Below are 24,862 nucleotides of genomic sequence, written 5' to 3'. Positions count from 1 at the left end.
ATCTTCACACCAGGAACTACCTTTTTCATGCGAAACATCCTGGGGAAGTATTTGGCAGACGTGCGGTTTCCATGGAAACGGATGAAGTCACCAGCGGGAGTTAGCTAAACGTTGTAAGTCTGAAGCTTTTCACATATTTTATTCGACTGAAGACGTATATAATTGATTTAAATCATACCACAAAGGCTCAAAAGCAGGTCAGTGTTGACTGTTTGATTCAATAGATGTTTGTTTGGCATCATTTTAATGGAAACGGCTTGTTTCCGCGACACCAAACGGTTTAGCGCTTAAACAAATCTCGCGAGGTTTCCGTAACGAGCCGCTTGATTAACGCCTTGTAATGTAACGTTTAAAAAGAGACATTCGATGCCTTTATTAGCATCAACAGCACTATGTAGGGAACCGAGCCCAGAGAAAGAGGTTTCATTTTACAGTTTTTTAGGACAAGATAGTAAAGTTTCTGCTTAACATTAGCACTACATATTTACTAACTAGTTTAAAAAACGATCCTAACGAGAGGTAAGCATTCTTATAAAGACATGTTGGCTAGTATGAAACCACCATTCGATTTATATAAATAATGTATTCATAGTTGTAACTTTGTTATAACATTCTTCAAGTTTATGATTATACTGCATAATAGAATATTAATGGGGACCTAATCTATAAACACAGGTAAAACGCCACACCAATAACGTTCTTTCCCCCCTTCTGTGCAGCAATGTTTGATGTTATCTGATCAAAGTCTCTAAGACACGCTTATCTCTTTGTTCATGTTCTCAATGTTGGACCATTGTTTTGGATTATTTGTTTATTTTAGGCAAACCTCAGAGAACAATTGTGGAGACACACCGGGAATATAAACAAACACATTTGGACATTGATCTTTTATTACAAAATATAATATATCATTCTTTTAATCAAATTTCAGGCTCAGTTTGACAGACTGGCCGAAGTCACCCTCTCTGTGACTTATCGTATCTCTGTCGTAAGTGTATAACGAAAAACAATAGATTATTTTAAAATTTAAGCTGCATTGAAAAAAATATTGGTATATTTTGAATTAAAAAGACGTTTGGTATTTTCATGTTACGCTGAAGAAATCGAACAATTTTCTTGCATTATTTTAGCAGAATGCAGGCAGAGGATGACGGCACAGTGGGGGAACCGGAGAGTCTGGTCCCCAGACTTCGCCATCTTGAAGTTTCTCTCAAAAAGTCAGAGGAAGAATGCGTTGCTCTCAGGTACCATCTTTATCTCTTAGTTTTTCTTCACAGGTTAGCAATAAAACTATCTTGCAAAACATTTAGACACAAACTGTTACTAAAGCACAGCTACCTCTGTGCTGTACGCTTTGCTGTAATTGCAGATCTTATCACTGGGTGTATCAACTTCAATGTTCCATGAATGAGAAAAGATGATTATCTACAAAAATAACATTACACCCAAGAATTGAATAATGACATTACTTGATTGAGTTTATAACATTACAGGCCTTTAATAATCTCCTTTACGCCAAAAGTTTTAACCATGTAGTTATAGTTTTCCTGACAGTATACCTTGTCAGTGTTTTCAGGAATCAGACCCCACAGACAGCTCTGAAAGACAGATTATGTAAATAGATATTAGAGCCATAATAAAATTACAGTAAAATTATAGATGCATGTCAGATAGAAAATGATTGAATAGCATTGGAAAAGATCAACATGATAGTAGGAAAAAAGGAAAAATGATTATATTGAATTTAGCTACTGGGGACACATAACAAAGGATGAATGAAGTTGTACAAGAGCAATTTAACCTTTGTATTATCTCTGGGTCAAGGTGACCAAGAGTCCCAAAAACAAATGGTATCCCTTGTGTTGCCTCTCGGTTAAGGTGAACGACCTGAATACATATTTCTGGAAGCCATGGAGGTCGTTCACTTTGACCCAAAGATAACAAAAGGGTTAAATCCATGTAGAATATGAAAAAAATATTTTTAGAAAAATACTTATTTAAAGATTTAAAAAGAATCCTAATAGTGTTAAATAGGCACTCTACTGTAGAGCTTTCTGAAACTCTGCTATAAAATAACAATGAATGTAGATGGATGGATGGATGGACGAACGGATGGATTGACTTTATTAATCCCTCTGGAATTTAGGTTTCCAGTTCACAGCAGATGATAGTGTCATAAAACAAGAACAAAGTGCAAATAATCAGCCAGTCACTACTAGAGAAATACAGTATATCTTATTTATTGTTGTTTATTTTCAAGGATTTATTTTATTATTGTCATCCTGTTGACACAGAATAAAAGGAAATTAGTTTCTGAGGCCTGGTGAAGAGCATAAATACCAATACAAAACATAAGAACCAATAATAATGATACTAATAATAATAGTAGTAGTTATAATTTCAATAATAATAAATAAAGTTAAACATTTCCATTAACCTTCTTAAAGAGCATGAAGATACATAAACAACATTAGTAATAAAAGACTGTTTACGGAGCAGCGTCACTGTTCATCATCTGTCTAATGGTTCAGTTCTGGATGCTTTGCTTGATCCCGGAAGCAACATGACAAACAAATTCAAACCAAGCTTGGATCAGTCATATTTCACCTGCTTTGATCACACTTTGCTGTTTAATATTAGGCTTGATCGCTTGGTTAAAGCTTGATCAGTTACTCTTGTAAGAACTTTATGTGTTGTTTCTCTGCAGAGTGACAGTAAATCAATGCTTATTTTAAATCGGTCACATGACTGGTCTGACCGTTTGACCTCAAAAAGGGCTCAGTAGTAGTTACTGAAACACAATTTGACTCTTCTGTATGTTGTCATGTTCTCATTGTTTGGTTCTTATTTGCTCATGTTTAGAAATATGTGTTGAGGGTATCTGAATCTCAGCTGCCACAATGAAAGTGCGTGTTTTATCGGGTGAAATTGTGAAAGACAGAAGGCTTTGGAAATATTCAACTGAATTCAACACATACATTTAAATCGGAGCTAAACAATTTTCCACGTATTATGAGAATGTCAATGATTCTGTTAAATAACATACTACAAAACCATGTCTTTGTTGCTAAACTTGGTAAATAACATGATTGTGCTTCAGTTCAGTGATGTTTCAACGTAATGGAAGTTCATCCCTCTCCTTCGGGAGAAGCACAGATCTTGGAAAAGGTCATTCGTTTTATAAATCATTCAGATGGTATTAAGTGAAAAGTTGATAATGCACAGGTCATGGCAGACCTACTGTGTATTGATCATCAGCAACAAATATAAATAGGGACAACATACTACATACTTTATTTTGCATGACTTTATTTCTGTGATTAATTGAAGCAAGAGAGAGTGAAGCTCAACTGAATCCATAGCTTTGCAGTGGACGGTGCTCCTGTGGTGTTGCTCGGAGAGGGATACAACTATTTGTCAAGGAGGTACATAAACAGGCTACAACTGAGCCAAGATTTTGATAATTTATTCTTCGACATCTTCAGAGGATTCCAGCATCACCAAAGCACCCACCAGTGTTCTTTCCAACCAGTTTATTTGGGAGACTTCTTTGTTCCTACCCTCTCAGACTTCTGTACTAGGTACTTCTCTCCAGGTTTATATGATTGCTTGTGTTTGGAGGCTGTATCATTTGAACACAGATCTTCTTTTTATACAATGATGGAACATGGACTCTTGAGTTGCTTTGTTTAGTCATTTTACTCTCTCACAGGAAGATGGCACTTATTTGTGAAATGATACAGATGAAAATCTACATTTTGTTTTTCCCAAGTAGAAAAAAAAAACCCATTACAATTTAAAATCTCCTTATCTCTTTTCCAAACCAGCAGGCTCATTTTGGAATGTGCTTTTAGTCCAAAAGTAATATAAAAATGTACGTTGTTAAGAGAAACTTCTACTGACATAAAATGCTGTACAATGTGTTAAAATGGAAACAAAAGTCTACCTAAATGTTTAATTTATTTACATTATTTGATCATTTCTGCCATTTTTCCATGTTGAGGATTCATGATAATATCCCACAAGAAATAATTTTTCTTTTCTTTTTTTTTTTTCAATAAACCAGAAAAGAAAATGAAAAACTGAGCAAAGAGCTGGAGAGATGTGATGCCATGTCTGCCAAGGCTATAGACCTTGATCTGCAAAGGTAAACTGATTTACCAAAAATGTTTTGCTGCTACGATTCATTGGATTTGGTTTATCAACACTCTGATTTCATGGGCCGCAGATCCATTAGTAGTGTCTTTAATCATTTTTTTGCCCTTCAGATCATGCATGAAATGAAACCCGAGTTACGTCTAACATGAATGGCCTCAGCAGGAAGATGCTTATTGACATCTGCTGATATTTACAGACTGATGGTAATTGGCGAGCTCCGCCAGAAGATCGCGCAACTGGAGAGAGAAAAAGCCAACAAGACTGAGGAGAACCAGGGTCAGCATGACACTGCTCAACACACGATGCAGCTAGACAAGCTGAGAAGGTAAAGCTGTTTTCTTTCATCAAAATGAGAAATTTCATATTTAACCATGTTTGCATGATGACTCAAAGTCTTTATCTTATTTCATTATTTTGTTCTGTACTGACACCACACAAATCCCATGATTCTGATTCTTAAAACTACAAGCTTTTGTTAAATAAACAACTAGATATTACTCTGGGAATCAAAGCTGATATGCAGGATTGTGGACAGATGGTCAATTGAGGCAATGTGGCTAGCAATTAACTGTACTTATAATTATAATATGTCTATTTGTAAATATTACACTCATCTTAGAAATAATTGTATATTGTGGTCCGTACCATTTATAGAGTACTAGTTTTCAATATCTATTTCCTTCACGTTTTGCTTTTTTTTTTTTTTTTAAATACTGTGTTTGTTTTGAAATGCAGGGATGCAGCCACTGAAATACGAAACATGACTGAGGAGTTTGTAACAACAAAAGATCATCTCCTGAAACGGATAGAAAAAACTGAAAAACACTTGTGTTTACGAACAAAGGTGAAGTGCAAATAACTAAATATGTGCTTTCTATTCTTATCACGGCCCTCAGCGGGCAAATGCTACAGCATGTTTGCACAGTGTAAACTGAAGGCAATACAATTCTAATGCATAGAGCTCCTTTCACAAGCTGATTGGAATGACTATAAAAATACTTGTATTGCTTTATTGAAGAACATTAAAAAACATTAGTAAAAGAAAAGCATGCTAGTGTTCAAGAACTCTTCATGCTTGACTCCGCCACGTCTCGAAACCCATGTAAAATGGTCAAGAGTTAAAAAAGTGTGATAGGATAAAGCGTAAAAGTGAAAGGACAAAATTCAGCCCTGATTGGCCGTCTCATTTAATCGTCCTTTTTTCCTTTGCTCTCTTTTTGTAGTTAATCCAGATTTCACTAAAGCATTGTGGTTGCTTAATTTCTCCACGACAGCGGCAGATTGAGCTCGACCAATTGTCCTTGTCAGCTTTACAATGTTCTCACTCAGAAAGCTGCATTAGTATTTGCTAGTCAGTATCTTCTGGCATTGATGCACGTAGTGATTGTTAATGGTAATTGGTGAAGCTGATGCAATAAAATAGTCGCCAGTCGCTGTGGAAAGAAAGCCAATGCTATTGTTTGAGAAATCTGAACTTCCTTCCATGGATGGATGAAGGGCTTCTCATTTTCAGGGCCTATTAAATGGCTATTTATGCTCTGAAGCTAAAATAAAAATAAATAAATAGCGAACAACCTACTGAACAGACTTCTTTGTGAAGCTTCCTAACCTCACAAGGAAGCTTCCTAACCTCACAATGCTGTTTTTAATCATGGTGTTTAAATTCCAACTACTGTTTGGTTTGTCTTCCAGGATATGAATTTATCTCTCCTATCGAAGGAGCTTGAGTTTAAGCGTAAAATGGATGCGATGCGGCGTGACCTGTTTAATCGTGATACAAAGGTGAAGAAATTTTCTCAAACTGCTTAGCTGTCCTTAGCATGTTAAATTAAATAATACAATATGATTTATCAGATAATGTTACTGAAGGTGAAACTTGGGTACAAAGTCAAAGACCCTTTAGATGAGTTGGAAGAAGTCACCGCTTCCAAGAACAAAAGGTTCACTGCTGCTCTGTCTCTTTTTGTGTTTGCTCACATCTAAAAGTCTTCTCGGTCTTAGAATTAAGGAGGTAGAAGAAGCGAGGCAACAATTGGAGATCAAACTGAAGATGCAGATGGATGAACATGAGAAGAAGTAAGGGTTTTATAACAAGAAGACCTACTATGATCCAAATTGTGCACTCACTCACACACGAAAGAAATGTATATGCATATTATAGTTACATTTTTGTTAGCGTCAGCAAACTATATTTTAGATATTTGAGAACAATATAGTGTGAAATGCACAACCTTGCAGTTTTCAAGTTTAGCAGTCCTCCTCTGGAGCCACAAAAATGAGTTATTATGTAATACAGTTGCTGCAGGCCAGAATGACCTTATAAAGGCCTCAATAATACAAATTTACAGACAGAGAGTTCACCCTCAGTGTATCTGGATAATATTTGTTCCTTCCTCTGGACTGCAGTGTAAGCACTGTCCATATATTGTCTCCCAAAAGGTTGAAATCCTTTCTCTCACCTAATGTTATTAATTTTAATCATGTGGTTTATATTCCTTTATTGTCCCTCCTCTCAGATAAAAAACAAACACATATTATATGACCTCAGACATACAATGGTTCAGATACAAGAAAGAATAACCTAAAGTGTCAGAGAGTCTTGGATCAACCAAATTGTTGAATGAGAAGAAGCAGGTATACAGTTATATTTGTGCTGGATAACATTCTTTTCCTCTTTTTAATAGGATGTGATTTTTCTTCACTGATAGCCAAATAATGCAAATGTTTCTGGTCTATCACTTTACTCTCTTATGTCGAACATTTAACACCAGGTCATCATTTATAAAAATCTAAATCGAAAAATAATGGCATACAATTCAATGAAAAATAAAAAATGTTGTTATAATACCCTGTTTTAAGACAATTTATAGAAAAGTATCTGAAAAAATAACAATTTGCAGTGGCGGAGGTCATTAACTACATTTATCCTAAGGTCAGAAACTTTCTCACAGACTTGGTAAAATTAAAATATGTTTTATTTACTTGCAGAGAAGCATAAGCCAAAGCCTGTTGCTCCCGACATCACTTTAAAGAACTACAGTATAGTCTCTTGTTTACATAATGAGAATTGATCGTTGCTGGGTCCAGCAGGCCATTAGTTGCTGGCTCCTGCTGTAGAATACTTGGATGGCAGATTTACCTTTTTATAGTCATCTGCAAAATGGTAACATTCCATGTGATCAATGGTCAATACCTTTACCTTTTTGGCTACTTTTGTCTAGATATGAGGATGTAGCTTGTGCTCTCAAGGATTGCGAGGAGCAGCTGGAAGCTGAGCGTCAGGCCCACAAGCAGCAAATAAGGCAAGCTGAAAAACACATTGTCAAACTGCAAAATGAAATCAAGCTGGACTCCGCAAAAGCACAATCTCAGCACAAGGAGCACCAGGAGGTCATAAAGCAAAATGCAGAGAAACACCAGGAGTTCATAAAGCAAAAAGAAGAGAAACACCAGGAGGTCATAAAGCAAAAAGAAGAGAAACTCCAGGAGGTCATAAAGCAAAAAGAAGAGAAACACCAGGAGGTCATGAAGCAAAAAGAAAAGAAATACCAGGAGGTCATAAAGCAAAAAGAAAAGAAATACCAGGAGGTCATAAAGCAAAATGCAGAGAAACACCAGGAGGTCATAAAGCAAAATGAAATGAAAATACAGAGGTAAGAGTCAATGTTTAACATAAAGACGATGGGTGCTTAATAAGCATAAACAACTGTACATAATATTATATATAATATTTTGTTGAAATATTGAAAAATATTTTCTTCTTTGGTGTTTACAGACTTGACAGAGCTGTGAAAAAAACCGAAGCAGGTTGGGAGCAGTGCATCGCAGATATCTCCCGTGAAATTGCTTCCAAGGATAAAGACGGGTTCACCCTGCAAGAGAGACAGAACAGACAGAGGAATGAGCTGGAGAAGAGTAGAGAGGAAATAGAAAGGTGACACAGACATAGAAGATAAGAAAGATCATTACGTTTGTGTAACGATGTCAATCATCTAAGCCAGAAGCTGCATGCTTGTATGTTGTGAAAATGAATAGTTAGTTTTGCTGCAAATTATAATTATTTGTTTTAAAGGACAAGATGAAAAAGAAAGGGATTTGTTTTTCAGGTACAAAAATGAGTTGACGACCAGTTTGTCTAGAGAGCGAAGTCATGAACAGAAGCTGGTGCAGTTGGAACTGGATTGGCAAAAACGCTGTGAAAACCTGAAGTCTGAACACTACAGGGCCAATGACAGGCAGATCCGTGACTTAACTGAAGATAGAGACGCGGTCAGGGTTTGAGCAAACTGAACTCTTTTTTTCCACAGTTCATTAAAACGTCACTTTGAATTTTAATCCCAGGCTAGAAACAAGGTAGTTAAAAGAGACCTCCAGGTGTACGAACTACGTGAAATAATTCACTCAATGATGCTGAAGGACAAAGCAGTTAAGGTAAGAATCTATCTCTCTCTCTCGCTTTCTCTCTTTCTTTCTTTCTTTCTTTCTTTCTTTCTTTCTTTCTATTGTTGGATGTATATTTAAAGTACCACAAGCCTGTTCACATTTTCCATTACTTTGCTTGTTTATATTTAGGTAATATCCCAGTGTTCATCTTTTAAAGCCTGCTAGGATCTATTCATCTTCAAACAGCTTTATTGACTATCGCCTGTTGAGCACACTTTCCTTTGTGCTTTTATAGAGCTATTGTTGAAGTTTTGCGTCCGCAAATTAGTCACGAAGATCAACACAGCATGGGTTACTGTTGCATCATAATAATAATGCAGAAATAAAATGTTCATAGTGGGCAATAAAATGTTAAGAAATTGTATTTCAAGGCTTGACAGATTTGTTTACAGTTATTTTCTTCAGTTGGAGTGGCCCAGTGGTTACAGCTGGGATCTTTAAACAAATGACTCGCATTCAAGACTTCCTTCCTAATAATCAGTCCTTGTTGGGCTTTTACGATTTTTTTTAGAGTCACCATGACATTGCATTTGGTTCATCTAGCCTGGGAGCCTCATGCAGCCATTTCACTGCATTTATGTGGCCCTCATTAGGTCAAAGATCATGTAGAAAATACTCATTTTATTCATATTTATTTTCTATTATTTATTAGTAGTATCTTAATATGTGTTTTCGTTTTAGAACTTTTTATCCTCCACTTTTTTGTGAGTATTTTTTGCACTTCAGAAATATACCGAATTACAAAAATCTGAATAACTTTTTTATTAAAAATGTCAGTTATATAAAATACAACACAGTAATATTTTTCTTAAATTATTTTTGCTTGATTTATTTTATTGATTTTATGATCTTTCACTCCTTTATTATTGCTTGATGGCCCCTCAGAACAGCCACTGTATCAATTGTAGCGTTTGAGAGAATGCAATTGCCCACAACTACTGAACTTAAAAATGTTTGTGCAGCCATGTCACTGTACACGGGGAACTGCACCAGCTCCAGATCTCTGTGCAGCAGCGGAGACCAGCCCCCCCACACAAGCCGTCCCACCTCCTCAGCCTATGATTCAAGCAAGCCTCATTCCATCATCTGACAGTAAGATTAGCCAACAGTTCAAGTCATTATATCATTATTCTAATAAAGCACTATATAAAGATAATTCAACATTTTGTACTTTTGCAAATATTACTTTTGTAAAACTAAAATATGATTTGACATATTTTGCCTTGTATTAAATTAATTTGAGGTACAAAGTTATTCCTTTATTTTATTGCAGGATACACTATAGATCTGGAGGAGGAGGTGAGGAAGCTAAAGCGGCGCTGCTGGAACTTGGAGGAACAGCTAGAGGAAGCTCAGAGATCAGAAAAAGGTGAACCTCGGGCAACAACAAGCTTAGATAAAACACGTCCGTCTTTACAAGGAGAAAAGGTGTGGGTTTTTCATTCAACAAATGAGCGATTATTTTATTTTTGTTAAATAATATGGCAGGAAGATTTTAGAGAAACTGCAGTTTTTTGAAAGCTGGCTATATAAAACTATACTTAAATCATTATCATATATTACATCATATTGAAAGCAAATTCAAAGCATCCAACATTCATTTAGCAGACTACAACATCACCTTTTAAGTAAGAATATTTTCTCCAGGCTGTCAAAATCTACTTGGTTGTATTAAATTAATTTTATGTACAAAGTAATTCCTTTATTTTATTTCAGGAAAAACTTTGGCTCTGGAGGAGGAGGTGAGGAAGCTAAAGAGGCACTGCAAGAACTTGGAGGAACCGCAAGGCGGAGCTCGGGGATCAGGCACATATAGAGGTGAACCTCGGGCAACATTTTTAGATAAAACACGTCCGTCTTTACAAGGACTGAGAAAAGGTGTGTTTTTTTTTCAAAAGTGCTAATCATACTCTTCCTCAGCTTAACATCTAATAACTGACTATCAAATGGGCAATTATGTTATACCTTTTAAGTAAGAATATTTTCTCCAGGCTGTCAAAATCTACTTTTTTGGTTCTAGGTTAATGTAATCAACACTCATAGATATGTTTGGTAGTATTTTATAAAAAAAACATTTGATGTGACTTTAGTTGATACAAAAAAGATTAAGATTTTTTTCTCTTGTTTCTGTTCACAGGCCAGGAATACATGGGCTCCCCACTTTCAATAATTCTTATGGAGGTACTTTTCTCAAACTTATTTAGTCACGCAAACCCAGATTTCACCATCCGCTCGCAAATATTTATTATTGAAGTTGTGACACCTTTAAGCGATCCGGTCATTTGCAAGCTTGGACTGTGAAAGTAGATCAAGATTAAATTCATGAAGTAGCAGAACCAAACTAAAATGAGACCGGAAAATACAACACAACTCTCTGACTTTTCTTAACATTTTTATACACAAGACAAATTGTCATTCTTGCTTAGGTTAGAATCTTAGAAACTCTTTGCTCCACAGAAGGACATGTTCATTCATTTTAGCAGTGGTACTTGTTACTCCTGGTGGCAGAGGACTGTGAGATCAACCATTGGATAACTGTGGATTAGCCCATTTAAAGTTTTGGGTGGAGGTCTTGTACTTGCTTGTTGTTGCTTAGCAACTCAACATGTCCTAGAGAAAAATGTATAACAATGTTCTTTTGCTTTTTGTGCTTAAATTTTACCTTGGACGGTTATTTGACCCAAATTTTAAAAAATATATTTTTAAACATTACATTTTTTAGACTTAATTTAAAATACATTTTGTGAATAAAATTTGAAACGGAACTTGAAAAGAGACGCAAAAGAGATGGGAATTAAGCATATTTCCAAGTATAGCATTTTCTCCTGAATTATAATGTGTTGGCAACCAAAAAGATCCTGTGTTGTGGCAATAAAAATGTTTAGGTTCTGATTTTTTTACTGTTCTATTTTATTTCAATTTTGCCATTTTTCCTCAGAATCTGGGTTACATCGTCACTGTTATCATATCTGTATTATTAATCTACATTCTTTTAAAAAAGGTCTATCCATCTAATTCTAATTGTCTTCCAGATTCTTAAAGCACCTTATCCCCCAGGCTGTGTTGATATTCAACATCCGCCACTCAATTTCCACAAGCCTGATCACCCTTTAAAAACAGCCGAAGAGTATAGATACGAAAAGGCTTGGATGAAGGCCAGACTGAAGCGGGCGGGGTATCGCTTGTTACAGGTGTGCAAAGAGAAACAGGAACTTATCAGACTGAACAACGAACTCGAGGGAAATCGACGTAGTGAGTTAAAAACCTTTGGATACATTTGAAAAATACATCTGGACAAAAGTCATGTTAATAGACAAATGAATATTAATTCAGGAAAAGGTTTAAACACACTGCAAACATTAAAACTACATGTCTAAAAATCCCAAAGAAAACTAGAAATCTTGTGTGACACATTTATTTTCGAGTATTCTTTCACAAGCTTTTTGTAGTTTGTTTATTCATGATTTTATCTATACATACAATGTCAGCTTTCATTAATACACTTTTATCTATAAGTATTTGTGTTTATCTAAGTTCCAAACCTATGTTGTCTTCAACAGTACAAGAAGAACAAAATAAAAACCGAATGGATGCTGTACAACAACATCAGTATCGTCTCACAATGAAGGTGTGTTTCCTTAAAAAAGTTTTTCCTAACAGGGGCATACAGTGTATCACAAAAGTAAGTACACCCCTCACATTTCTGCAGATATTTAAGTATATCTTTTCATGTGACAAAACTGACAAAATGACACTTTGACACAATGAATGTAGTCTGTGTAAAGTGTATATAACAGTGTAAATTCATTGTTCTCAATATACAGCCATTTATGTCTAAACCACCGGCAACAAAAGTGAGTAAACCCCTAAGAGACTTCACTCCTCAATTTATTTATTTATTTGAACTAGGACAAAGTATATTCATCAACATGTCGCCATTGAGCAACAACGCAAGTATGCCGGAGTTGGCACAATAGCTAATTTTCATCCGTTGTCCTAAGGCAGGTTAGATGATACAAAAGAGTACATTAATCACAAGACATTATACATTACAGGTAAACCATAGACGCAGACCATAGACAAGTTACATGTAGGTTAAGATTAGAACTTTGGGGCTGAAGAGAAAAAAAAAAAGGTGAGTAATCTAACCAGTGCATGTCTGGTTAGTTTTCAGCCATTGTTTTAGTGCAATACTGTTTGCCTCTATAGACTAATTTGGCCAAATTTAGTCTATATTGGGATATACTTAAATATCTGTGGAAATGTGAGGGGTGTACTCACTTTTGTGATACACGGTATATACATGGCTGTAGTAAGAATTATTGTCCGCTCTGGCATTGAAACCTTCAAAACAGAGCGCGAGTTGGAAGTTTGTATAAAAAAATGTATTGTTTGGCTTTAACCACTAGAGGTCTGTCTTTGACTAAGCTATCATGTTGACTTCCCAGGAGCTGCAGTTTGCTCGGCAAACGTTCTCAGTTTGTCATAAGGCAACAAACACTGAACCACAGTGCAAAGAAGAGTCAGAAAGACATCCCCAAGTATGACCCTTTAATAGTTTTATGTGACTTTTTAATGAACACTCAACAAACGCTGATTTTCCTTCTAGAGTCCGAGAAGCGCTGCTGTTCCAGCCGCACGATCAGCGAGGGCGGAGAACATGGAGATGCAGGGAGATCCCGCTCTCCTCCATTCAAACTCGGAAGAATCTCAGCAGCCATTAAACGAGATTTGGGACATGCTGGACCATCGACTTAGTGTGTCTGAAGGTAATATGCCGGCCGCTTCTGGAGCCTCCTCGAACAAAAAACCTTAGTCTCACATACAGGCACAAATATAACTTGTTTCTTTGTGGAATCTGATTTGATAATCAATTATTTTGTTTTTTAATATGTCCTTTGCCTTATTATTATATAGTCATATTCCTCGCTGAAATACTCAATATTGCTGCAGGGCAAACAAAAAAATGAGAACATGCAGCTGACATTGAAAATTTGGTTCATCCATGTAGACATCTGTACAATTTAAAAAATAATAATAATAATAATAATAATAATTCTCAAACTCGAAGTAGTTCAGACAAAGTTCTAAGATAGTTATTGTTATGACATAATTAATGTCATTTATTGATGCTTGTTTTCATGTGTTTGATGTTTTAGTGTGTGTTTCTGTAATATTCTTTGTAATTGTTCAAAGTACCCACCAAATATTTAACTTCAGTACTGATCCCTGAAGAAATACAGCTAGTTTGACAATGTTTAGGGGTTTTCTGTCACAGCTATTTTGGGAAAGGGGAAACTTTGTTAAAAAGTTACATTTACTAACATCTAGTTTAATTTAACTGATGTCTTGTTTTACCTTGACATCCAATGGGCATTAATTAATATGTTGTTTTAATTGTAACTCTACAGGGGTTTTACAAATTAATAAATCAACTCGACATTCATAAGAGTAACTGAACAACTGCTGCCACTGGTGTAGAAACAGGTGATGGTCTTGCCCAACATGTGGCCTTGTTGCTGACATTTGAGTGTCTGCAGTCTGTATTAGCTTTACAGGGATCACATTGACACAAAGGTGAACCTGGGAATTTGTCAATTTTTCTCATATCTGAAACAGCCGCGCTGGTAAATATTTGATCATACTTGTTATCAACGGTTCATTGGGAGCTTGGAGATAATCTATAGTAACATTGAAGAAGCAGCAATGGGTAAATCGCATGTCTTTCTGCTGAGAGCTAGCATGTTGTGAAACAAAATTGATATATTGAAGCCTGAAATGTAAAATAGTTTACCTTTCTGGGAAACTATTTGGCTCCACATACGTTGATTAAAAAATAATTTGTTTGTTACTTTATTGTCATTATTGAAGAACTCATTCCTCTGCTTCTCTCTTGATCCAAGGAAGAGTGAAACTTGTTTTCTTTAAATTATTAAAACAATATATTTATTTAAGGTAAAATGATCATGAAATATAGGCATAGGCAAGACCTCAAGTACAATTAGAAAAATCAAGATACAAAGTTAGCAAAAATGCAGATTATTCAGAAATGTAGAAACTATTAAAACATTTTCAAATTGTTAAAACAACACCCACAGAGCACAGTAAGTGCCGGAAAAACAGTAGAGTACAACATACATCACCCTCATTCTCGGAAAGTATCATATCTATCGCAATTTAATTCTAAAATGCCATAAGAAAAGTGCTTAATAGTTGTTCATCGTCAGAGTGGAATTAAACGGGGTTGGAGTGGCATTTTGGGCTGTAACCGGAATATTCTAATCGAGCATTTTGCAGGGTCTACTGGGGGTGGTTCTGAATTAATGAATAGTTTTATTTCAGTTACAATATAAAATACTTCAACTATGTGCAATCAGTTGGCAATTATTACCATTACTTCTACTCAACATTTTCACCACAAAACTTTAAACAAACTCTGTAATTGAAATGAAGCACAGGCTTATTTTTCCATGAAATAACTCAAAATATCACTAATACAAAGCAGAAGAAAACACAAAAAACAAACAAAATCAATTCACATCAGTAATTTTACATTGAAATCCTTAGTGTTCTACAAAATTTCAGTTTTTCACTAAGTCCATTTCATAATTTAACTCAAAGAAATGAAACACATCTATTTGTAACATTAGTTCTCACTTTACATATTTCATATATAAATAATATTTCACAAACTTAAATTATAACTTTTCTCTCAGTTTAAAAGAAAATGTTAAATACAGGTGGGAATACTTTTATTCCTTGCTTTAAAAAAAAATGTCTAATGTCTTTCTAAAATAATTTATTAAAATTACTTTAAAAGTAATTTATCAGTGGTTTCGCAAATGGGAAGCTTTGTTAATTATTCTTATAACTCTTTTCTGAAGTTTAATTATAGGATCTATGTATGTCCTGCATGTATTTCCCCAAACCTCAACACAATATGACATGGATGACATTATAAGTGAGAAGTATAATATACACAGACAATTTTCAGAAATTTCCCTGAGAGTGTCATCTCAAAGGGATCAATAAAGTGCAGTCTTAAGTCTCAGTCTTATTGTTAAACAAATCCCTTACTTTTTAGAAAATACAAAGAGATTTAGCTAATTTATTTGTAAAATACTCTATATGTGGCTTCCAACTAAATTCATGATTGAAAAAAACGTATACGCTTTCAATTTTTACAGACACCCTGTGTGTTCGGTCCTCACTTTTGGAAATAGTCAAGAAAAATCATAGGAAAAATAACAATTATTGCCAAAAAGAAAAAGAAAACAATTCAGTTGTTCTGGGATGCAGCCCCAGTGTTTGCGTGCTCTCTTGAGCAGTAAACTCATGGTTGTAACATTCAATTCTATCAAGGTTTCTTTTTGGTGTGATAAAACAATTTAACCAGTGAATATGATAAGGATCATACACCCTCCTTTCACTGAACCATACCAATTGCTTCAGTCAAATCTTGATAGTATTTTTAAAATCTATCAGTTCGAAAAACCAACCAAGAGTTTATCACTTCTAGTGTAAATCTTAAAACAAGAAGTGTGTGTCAGAAATATGTCGCGACAAATGTAACCATTGAAAGAGTCATTGATCCAAGACAGTTCAGGGTCGTGCACAGACATAGTTAGTTCGTCAAGTGAATTGAGCTCATTTTATGAGAAACACAAAGTCCCAATAAGGGACACGATCGCTTGGTGGAGGCGCAGGATTCCATGCGGCACCTCTTTGATCTAAATAAATGGGAACTTCCCTCAGCACCCTACTCCATGTGGGGTCAAGACTAAGGACAAGGGAAAAAATTAGCTGATGCAAGCATATAGTGTGTGTGTTCCCGCTGGTTCTGGTGGAAAACAGGCAAAAGCAACTGCCGCCAAGTGGTTGTGATGTGGTGGAAAAGGTCATAATCTTAACAAAGATGTGCCTCTTAGCACATACAAGTTGTTGAGACTGTTGAAACAAAATAAAATTACATATCAGATGTGTAGTTCCGTAACATACCACAGGGTATATATATTATTGGCAAATATGAGCATACATGACTGTCACCCCAGGAGGAAGAGGTCAGGGGTCAGGCATGACTGTCACCCCAGGAGGAAGAGGTCAGGGGTCAGGCATGACTATTAACACAGTTTGCTGAAGACATGTCCACCAAAGACATGGATTACTGTTTTATTTTCGATGCTCTAAAAATGATGTCTTTGTATATTCTGTTTGTGTATGTTGTTTTGAATGGCGGGAAAATCTGCGGGAGATTTTTAATGTGTGGATGGGACGGGGAAAAGGTGAAGAGAGACACCTGTGTGAGATGAGAAGCGCGATCTGGATGACTTCGCAGCAGGCCGACCAGTGTCTCTTCACCTCTCTGTGTCGGGTTTATTTTCTTTTGGATTTATGGGACTTGGACATTGATGGCTGCCTTTTTTTTGTATTTGTGTTGGACATGTACATTGGAACTTTGATCGCGGGTGTTTAAGTGTCTTCTGACGAACTGTGCATTTATCTCTCCGTCATGGAGTTTTTGTTGATTCATTGAGATTAGATAGTAAGTAGAGATATTTTGGTTTCCTTCAAAATCTGCTTTGGTTGGGTGTTTTGTTGTTTTTTTAAATAAATGCTGTCATTCCGGAGCTGTCATTGAGTCGGCACTAGAGCTCCGCCCCTTGTAAATGCGTGTGTGACTTCCTCTCGATAAGTCATCTGAGACGATCTGTTACAGTTTTTGTAACCTAGAACAAAAACACTTTACTGTATCAATCACTTATGACCACTCCATTCATGTCAGGTACTGACCACTGCACCATTATAAAAGTGACTATGTTCATAATAGTTTTTGTCAGCGGATTTCATCTTTATTTAACTTTTGGTAGCACCATTTACTGATACTACACACACTTTCATTTGATCTTTTCTTTTTTTAAGTTTCTTGTCTCGTCACTGATGTTGATGCACAAAGGAAAACATAAGGATTTCCTTCTATATGTTTTAATATATCTGGTTTACAAGCTGAATCTTTTTATTCAGTGAAGTTTTATTTACAATCTCTTGCCATGTGACCTGGTTAGTGGCGTTTTCCATCTCACTTGTCAGCACTTCACTCAAGTATTTTTGGCACACCAGGCCGCGGTATTTGCAATTATTTTCAGGGAACAATCTAGTAATCTGACATTTTTCCACAATCCTCCTTTTCTTGCACCCTTCTCTGTTGTTTATTAACTTTTCATTTGACTAAATGCTCGAATTACAGCGCAAAGTCTTTCAACTTGATTTAAGAAATACATTTTCTGAATTGAAGAGCGAACACTCTATCATTAGAATTTTTATTTCCTTTAAAATTCCTGTTTCCTTTATTCTTAACCATTTAATCAAGATTCAGGCAACTACAAATACGGCTCAGTCTACTCTTCTTTTTTTCACTTTTAGTGCATTTTATAAACCTTTAGATGGCCGCACCAAAGGTTTATAAAATGCACTGCTACTGCCTTTTATCATGTTATGAATGTTGTAATCATTTCAATACAGAGACATGTCAACTTTAAAAAGCAATAAAATGAACATTGACATGTCTTTGTATTAAAATTAATGCAACATTCATAACATGATAAAATCAAAAACTACTGTGAAATGTTTCCAAGTTCATTCATATGATAGATAAAACCTTCATCTCTAATAATATAGTTATTATTTACAGAGGTTCTCAGATTTTTATTTTATTGCTTGTTTCAAGTTGACATGTCTATATATATATATATCCTTCACCTTTAATAATATATAGTTATCTTTTACAGAGGTTTGCTTTTTTTTTTATTGCTGTTTCAAGTTGACATATCTTTATAATGTATTGAAAAAAAAACAGTAAAATGTTTCCAAGTTCATTCATATGATAGATAAAAACTTCATCTTTAATTATATATATATTATTTACAGAGGTTCTCAGATTTTTATTTTATTGCTGTTTCAAGTTGACATGTCTATACAATGTATTGAAATAACTAAAATATTCATAACATAATAAAATATAAATAAGACTACTGTAAAATGTTTCCAAGTTCATTCATATGATGGATAAAACCTTCATCTTTAATAATATATGGTTCTTTTTTACAGAGGTTTGCTTAATTTTATTTTATTGCTTTTTCAAGTTGACTTGTCTTTACAATGTATTGAAATAACTACAACATTCATAACGTGAGAAAATCAAAAAGACTACGGTAAAATGTTTCCAAGTTCATTCATATGATAGATAAAACCTTCATCTTTAATTATATATATATATATATATATATATATATATATATATATATTATTTACAGAGGTTCTCAGATTTTTATTTTATTGCTGTTTCAAGTTGACATGTCTTTGTATTGAAATGAATACAACATTCATAACATGATCAAATAAAAAAACTACAGTAAATTGTCTCTTAAGTTCATTCATATGATAGATAAAACCTTTATCTTTAATAATATAGTTATTATTTACAGAGGTTTGCAATTTTTACTTTACATTTCTGTTAAAAGGGGGTAATACGAGTTCCCATCATACTGCATGTAATTGAACATAAAACTCCCACCAAAAACACAAGTTAAATATCTCAGTGATTTCGTACATTAAAATGTAATCTATAATGTAAAGGTGTTTATTTTGACAAATCAATATCGATAAATAATTGATTGAATAAAAATGTAATTTAGATTTTTAACAAATCATTTCACTAGGTTCTACATTTAGTGAGTATTTGTGTAACACGAGAAAAAAACGTTTTACTTTTCTATATTACTTGTTCACTGAAGCCATCAAGCAATATTAACCAATCAGAAGCAACATAAGGCGGGTCTATCTAAAGATATTTTATTTTCCAGTACATTTCCCTTCCTATCCTATATATTACATGTAAAAATCAACACATTAATAGTAAGTAATTAAGGTTTTTTGTAGCGCCTTTACTCTAATCACTTTAAGTTAATGATGGATATTAATGTTCATTTTTCTCCTTGTTTCATTCCAAATGAAAACATGTTTTTAGTTTTAAACTAAATTTAAAAAAAAACTAAAAACCAACCTAGGCCAGAACAATAGAGATACTTTCTACCAAATGATCACAAACACACACAAATATACTGCAAAGAAAATATAGATATATTAAAAAAAACTAGTATCACTAAACTAATACACTAACTAATTAATAAATAAAAAAAAGTATATTAAAAAAAAAAATTAAACTAATTAATTAAAAAAAAACTAATATTAAAAATTAAAATTAAAATGTCGGGGGCGGGACTCGAACCAACGAATTTTCACGTCCTTAAACTTCCAAAAATGTTTAGCGCGCTAAAGTTTGAGCTATTTGATGTGAATATAGTTTGTTAGTTAGTTATGTCTTAAAATCATTATGTTCGCTGGCCTGACGAAATATCGTTTATCAATGTAAAGAGTTCTAAAAATATACAAAATTATCAATGTTTATGATTAAAACTATGTTAATTTAAAACAAAAATAAATAAAAGATAAAACGATAAATAAAGTAAAAAAAAAAACAGCCAAATCAGTTGGAGGACGGCGCTCCAGCGCCCCCTGTGGGCCAGCCGCCACTGGTCTAGCTGTCAGTTCAGCATCTCTGCTCGGGTTTCTCCTGTCATGAGCCGCACTTTGATTTAGAAAGTTCTCGCTAAATTGTGCAATAAATTCCCCAAACGCCGTTAAGAAGGAGGTAAAAAAATCAATCATCAGCGCAACTGTCTTCATTATCAGAGTTATTCTCTGAAATGAAATGCAAGTTTGTTAATCTTTTATCATTCATTAGTTCATCCATTTTTTGCCATATCTATATTTTTTCTAAAAGAAAAAGGCAATATTGTTGACATTAATATTTGATAAACATGAGTTCATATCTGTGGATAAATCTGAATATATTTTAATCATCTACTTGGACATCTAAACGCTTCCCATATAGTGACTTATTAGTATCACTAAAATTAGATTAATAATAATTAATTTATCTTTTGATTTAGATTGTGTCATCTTGCACTTTCTTTTGTTCTTTTTTCATGAATCTATCGTCTGTGTTGCTGTGTGCTGGAAAAACAATTTCCCGAAGGAGACCTCCAGAGGGATCAATAAAGTTTATCCATCTAATAGCAGCTTTTAAGTAATGTATTGATACAGTTGCCTAACCGGTCAAACTTCGCTATGACTTTTTTTCACCGTCATTGTGAACTTCAGTAACCCTGGCAAGTCAGACCAGCTCACTGACTCTGTCATCAGTCAAGCCCACAATTAAATCACGCTATATCCCAACAAGAATGCCCTGGTTTTGATTGGACGAGGCACGACATCCATTCTATTGTATGAGCAGTTTGGCCTCATTCTTGAAAGTATGTTCGGCTTGTTCATGGATATGAACATCTGTTGTTGTTCAAAGTTACATAACTTAAGTGTTGGTTTCGCTCAACTCCGGTTAACAGGTCTGAACAGGAATAACATTGGGTGATGTTTTCAGAACGCGTTTTCAGAATGCCTGCTTCCTAGTATCATGTGTGTACTCTGGAACCCTTTTATTAGTTTTGTTTCATGGAATGTTAAACCTGAAGCTATGATTCAGATGCTATGGGTGAATGTATTTGCCATTGCTTGGCATTAAAACAGAATTTAATTAAGGGGTGGACGGAATAGAGGTCCAGAATAATATCACACTTGGTTTGTGTGTAACATTTTAGATTTTAACTTTATGAACAATTGTTTTACCAGTAAATCTTTGAGTAACCTCTAGAGTTTTAGGCAGACTAGATTCAAACTTTTCAGACTAAAACTGTAATGCCATGGACTTGGTAGAAAATAGCAAGTCCAAAACAAATATTGCAATTCTGCGTGCTTTTTCAAGTGACATTTTTCTTTTGCAGCTGAAAGTGATCGAAGCATGAAGAATATGGCCAACCTTGATGGAGCTGGAATGACTTGGCAAGGCACCCGAGCTACGATCTACGCCTATAAATTTGCTGGAGATAACCCTTTAATTAAAAACACCACAACAAAAACTAAAGGACCTGGAGCCTCTGAAAAAAAGAGCCGGATCAGAAACTACAATATTAAAGACTGACGCACAAACCTATCAATCATGACAATCCTTTTTGTAACCCCATCTTTTTTAACCAGGGAATAATGACTTGACAAAGGCAAGATGGATCAACAGTATGCATCAAGCTTCCTTTTTCAATTATGCTACCTTTTTTATAAGTAGACTTTAAAAACATCTGCTTCCTGAATCTTTTTAGTAATGAAATACTACCACAGTTTCATTTACTGAAATAAAGATTTCCTATTCTCTTTGTAAGTGTGTTGAATGTAGAATTTACTGAAGGTCATCACTACTATTGAATCATTTCCTGTCATAAAACTTCTGGTGGTTTACACAAGAAAGTTTCGACTGTGACTCACCTGATAAAACATTTGTATTAATAAATTACTCCTGATATTCTGTTAGATTTCCTGAGAATTATCATTGAACTTTAAATGTTAATAATTAATTAATAAAAAGTTGATCATTTATTTTAGGAAAGAAACTAGAAACGATGGATTGACACATTGACTTCTTTTTTTTTTAACAACGACTATAGGAAAATGTTTTATCTTGTTCCTTGTCTTCTGAGATAAATCCGAGCATACTAGTCCAGATCTCCTATCACAGCTCCGTGTTCACAGTAGGTCAGTAGGAAAGCCGTTTCTGTGGCGAAACACTGAACTTTAGTAAACCTGCGTCATTCATCGAGTCTGTCCCGCCTTCTTATCACGCTACCGTGTTCCGCAGCGCTACAATTGGTCCTTACTGCACACCCCCTCTCTCCTATTGGCTGCCGCACCTGCCTGTCAAGTGCTGCGCTCGTCCTGTGTATGTTTCCCCACGTGTGGAGGACGTGGCGTGTAAAGACGTGCTCTGCGTGAACGTTACGTAATGTTGAACTCAGCGAGGAAACATTTGTGAGGAAGACACCTTGTGGGCATTGAATGCTGCTCGTTCACTTTCTCCACATGAGTTGCATCATTTGAATTTGTTTGTTATTTTTATCCACTTTTATTCTTTTTTTTTGTACCTGGTTCAGGTGAGGGTGGGGCAGGTGTTGGTCCTAACATCTGGGGGGACATACAGATCTGCAGTGGTATATATAGATAGTAATTGTGTATGTTTTTTAAAATTGCAAGTCAAACTAAATGTTTTAACATTGGCCAAAAAGGGGGCAAGTAAAAAAAAGAGTCATTGTGCTCTTGGTTGCCTGGGCAACAGCCCTGGGTGGTCTGAGACGCTCGAGGTTCTATCATGCATTCAATTCCATGTTGTGTTAACGCTGGAAATAAAAGTTTCTGATTGTAAGTTCTATTCCGTACTGTACTTTTAAGTTGTATTTGTGTTGTGTGCCTATGATCACTTATAAAAATAAAATCATTGTTCTTTCCAGTCACTTAAGGGTTAATCATTCACACCCAGAACACATCCTTCCATCCAACCTTCTTTCAGGAGCGCAGCCACAGATCTTGTCGCTCATTCATTTGATATTAAAGGGAAATGTTATTATAATTATTTATAATAATATAATAACAATAATAATTATTTATTTAAATCAATTGATTATTTTCGATTATTAAAATCAGGTGTGGAATGAAAATGTGAATAAATATACAATAAAATGATAGTATCGGTGAACTAGTGATGGGTCGATGAGGCTTCATGATACAGCATCAGTTGGTTGATGCCGTATCATGATGCAGGGTCTTCATTTTGAAAGGCCACTAGATGGCACTCTCTGCTTTATAATATTTGGCTCTGATCTACTAATTGAATAAAACTTGACATCATTTTAACTGAGTGCCATCTAGTGGCCTTTCAAATGTAAGACAATGCATCACGATATGGAATCAAACAACTGATGCTGTATCATGAGGCCTCATCCAACCACAACTACTGTGAACCATCCCAGTCTGTACCAATTGGTCATTGGTCACCTTGTATGGACAAGGGCTGGTAAGTGATGGTTAGAAATGTCCAGTCCAAACTCATGGATGGCATTCCTACTCATTTTATAGATAGATGGATGGATGGATGGATGGATGGATGGATGGATGGATGGATGGATGGATGGATGGATGGATGGATGGATGGGTAGATGGATGGGATGGATGGGATGGATGGATGGATGGATGGATGGATGGATGGATGGATGGATGGATGGATGGATGGATGGATGGATGGATGGATGGATGGATGGATGGATGGATGGATAGGTGGATTGGTGGGATGGGTTGGATGGATGGATGGATGGATGGATGGATGGATGGATGGATGGATGGATGGATGGATGGATGGATGGATGGATGGATGGATGGATGGATGGATGGGTAGGTGGATGGGTGGGATGGATGGGTAGGTGGATGGGTGGGTGGGTGGGTGTGATGGATGGATTGATGGATGGGTGGATGGATGAATGGTGGATGGATGGGTGGATGGATGGATGGATGGATGAATGGATGGATGGATGGATGGATGGATGGATGGATGGATGGATGGATGGATGGATGGATGGATGGATGGAAGGTGGATGGATGGATGGATGGATGGATGGATGGATGGATGGATGGATGGATGGATGGATGGATGGATGGATGGATGGATGGATGGATGGATGGTTAGGTGGGATGGATGGATGGATGGAACTTTATTGATTGCTCAGGAGGTCTCCTTCTGGAAATTGTTTTTCCAATTAGCAATACAGACGATATTCCCAAAAATAAGAACAAGAACAAAGTTTATGTTTTAAGTTATGTGGACCACTGAACTATTTGCTTGAATCAAAGCAGATTAATGTTGAAATGGTGAACTCTAAAGATGTCTCTGTTTAAGATAAGAAAGATACAGATATTGTGGATGCAAACAATAATAAAGGGGTTTCCAATGACTATATTGAGCCTCAAAAAATAATATTGCAATCTGGCCTGTACTTACAGATAGTTAAATGCATGTTGTCATGGTAACCACTTCACATGACATGACATGGATAAACTAGTCATCGATTCAATGATACATTTAACTTCTGTGGGTTCTCACGTTTATTAAGTGACTTTGAACTCTAGTAACCTCCTCGTGCTTCCTCTGTTCGTACGCGCGTCCACGAGTTCCAATTTGTCTTTTGACCGCGCGCGCGCGCGTCTGCGTTTTTTCATCGGTGCGTGCGCGGGCGCGCGGCGGGGTGACGGGGCTGGATCTGAGCGCTGCCTC

The 24,862-nt window shown here is 35.5% G+C and overlaps 1 protein-coding gene across 1 annotated transcript; it reads left to right on the top strand.

Moving 5' to 3' along the window:
* The first annotated feature begins 656 nt into the window (after positions 1-656).
* On the top strand, positions 657-21,928 carry ccdc57 (coiled-coil domain containing 57). Its single transcript, XM_087794602.1, has 21 exons — positions 657-675; positions 1,131-1,244; positions 4,067-4,147; positions 4,355-4,483; positions 4,894-5,002; positions 5,851-5,940; positions 6,013-6,098; positions 6,160-6,234; positions 7,380-7,811; positions 7,934-8,092; positions 8,265-8,427; positions 8,500-8,589; positions 9,564-9,693; positions 9,875-9,970; positions 10,318-10,419; positions 10,739-10,782; positions 11,634-11,853; positions 12,162-12,229; positions 13,050-13,142; positions 13,211-13,370; positions 21,498-21,928. Exons 2-21 carry the CDS (start codon positions 1,135-1,137, stop codon positions 21,692-21,694), a joined length of 2,634 nt encoding a protein of 877 aa, XP_087650728.1. The 5' UTR covers positions 657-675; positions 1,131-1,134; the 3' UTR covers positions 21,695-21,928.
* The last annotated feature ends 2,934 nt before the right edge of the window (positions 21,929-24,862 follow it).

The sequence above is a fragment of the Callionymus lyra genome, chromosome 6, assembly GCF_982586985.1.
Source record: "Callionymus lyra chromosome 6, fCalLyr1.hap1.1, whole genome shotgun sequence".
Classification (NCBI taxonomy): Eukaryota; Metazoa; Chordata; class Actinopteri; order Syngnathiformes; family Callionymidae; genus Callionymus; species Callionymus lyra.
The sequence above is the reverse complement of the archived record's forward strand: the minus strand, read 5'-3'. Positions and strand labels throughout refer to the sequence as shown.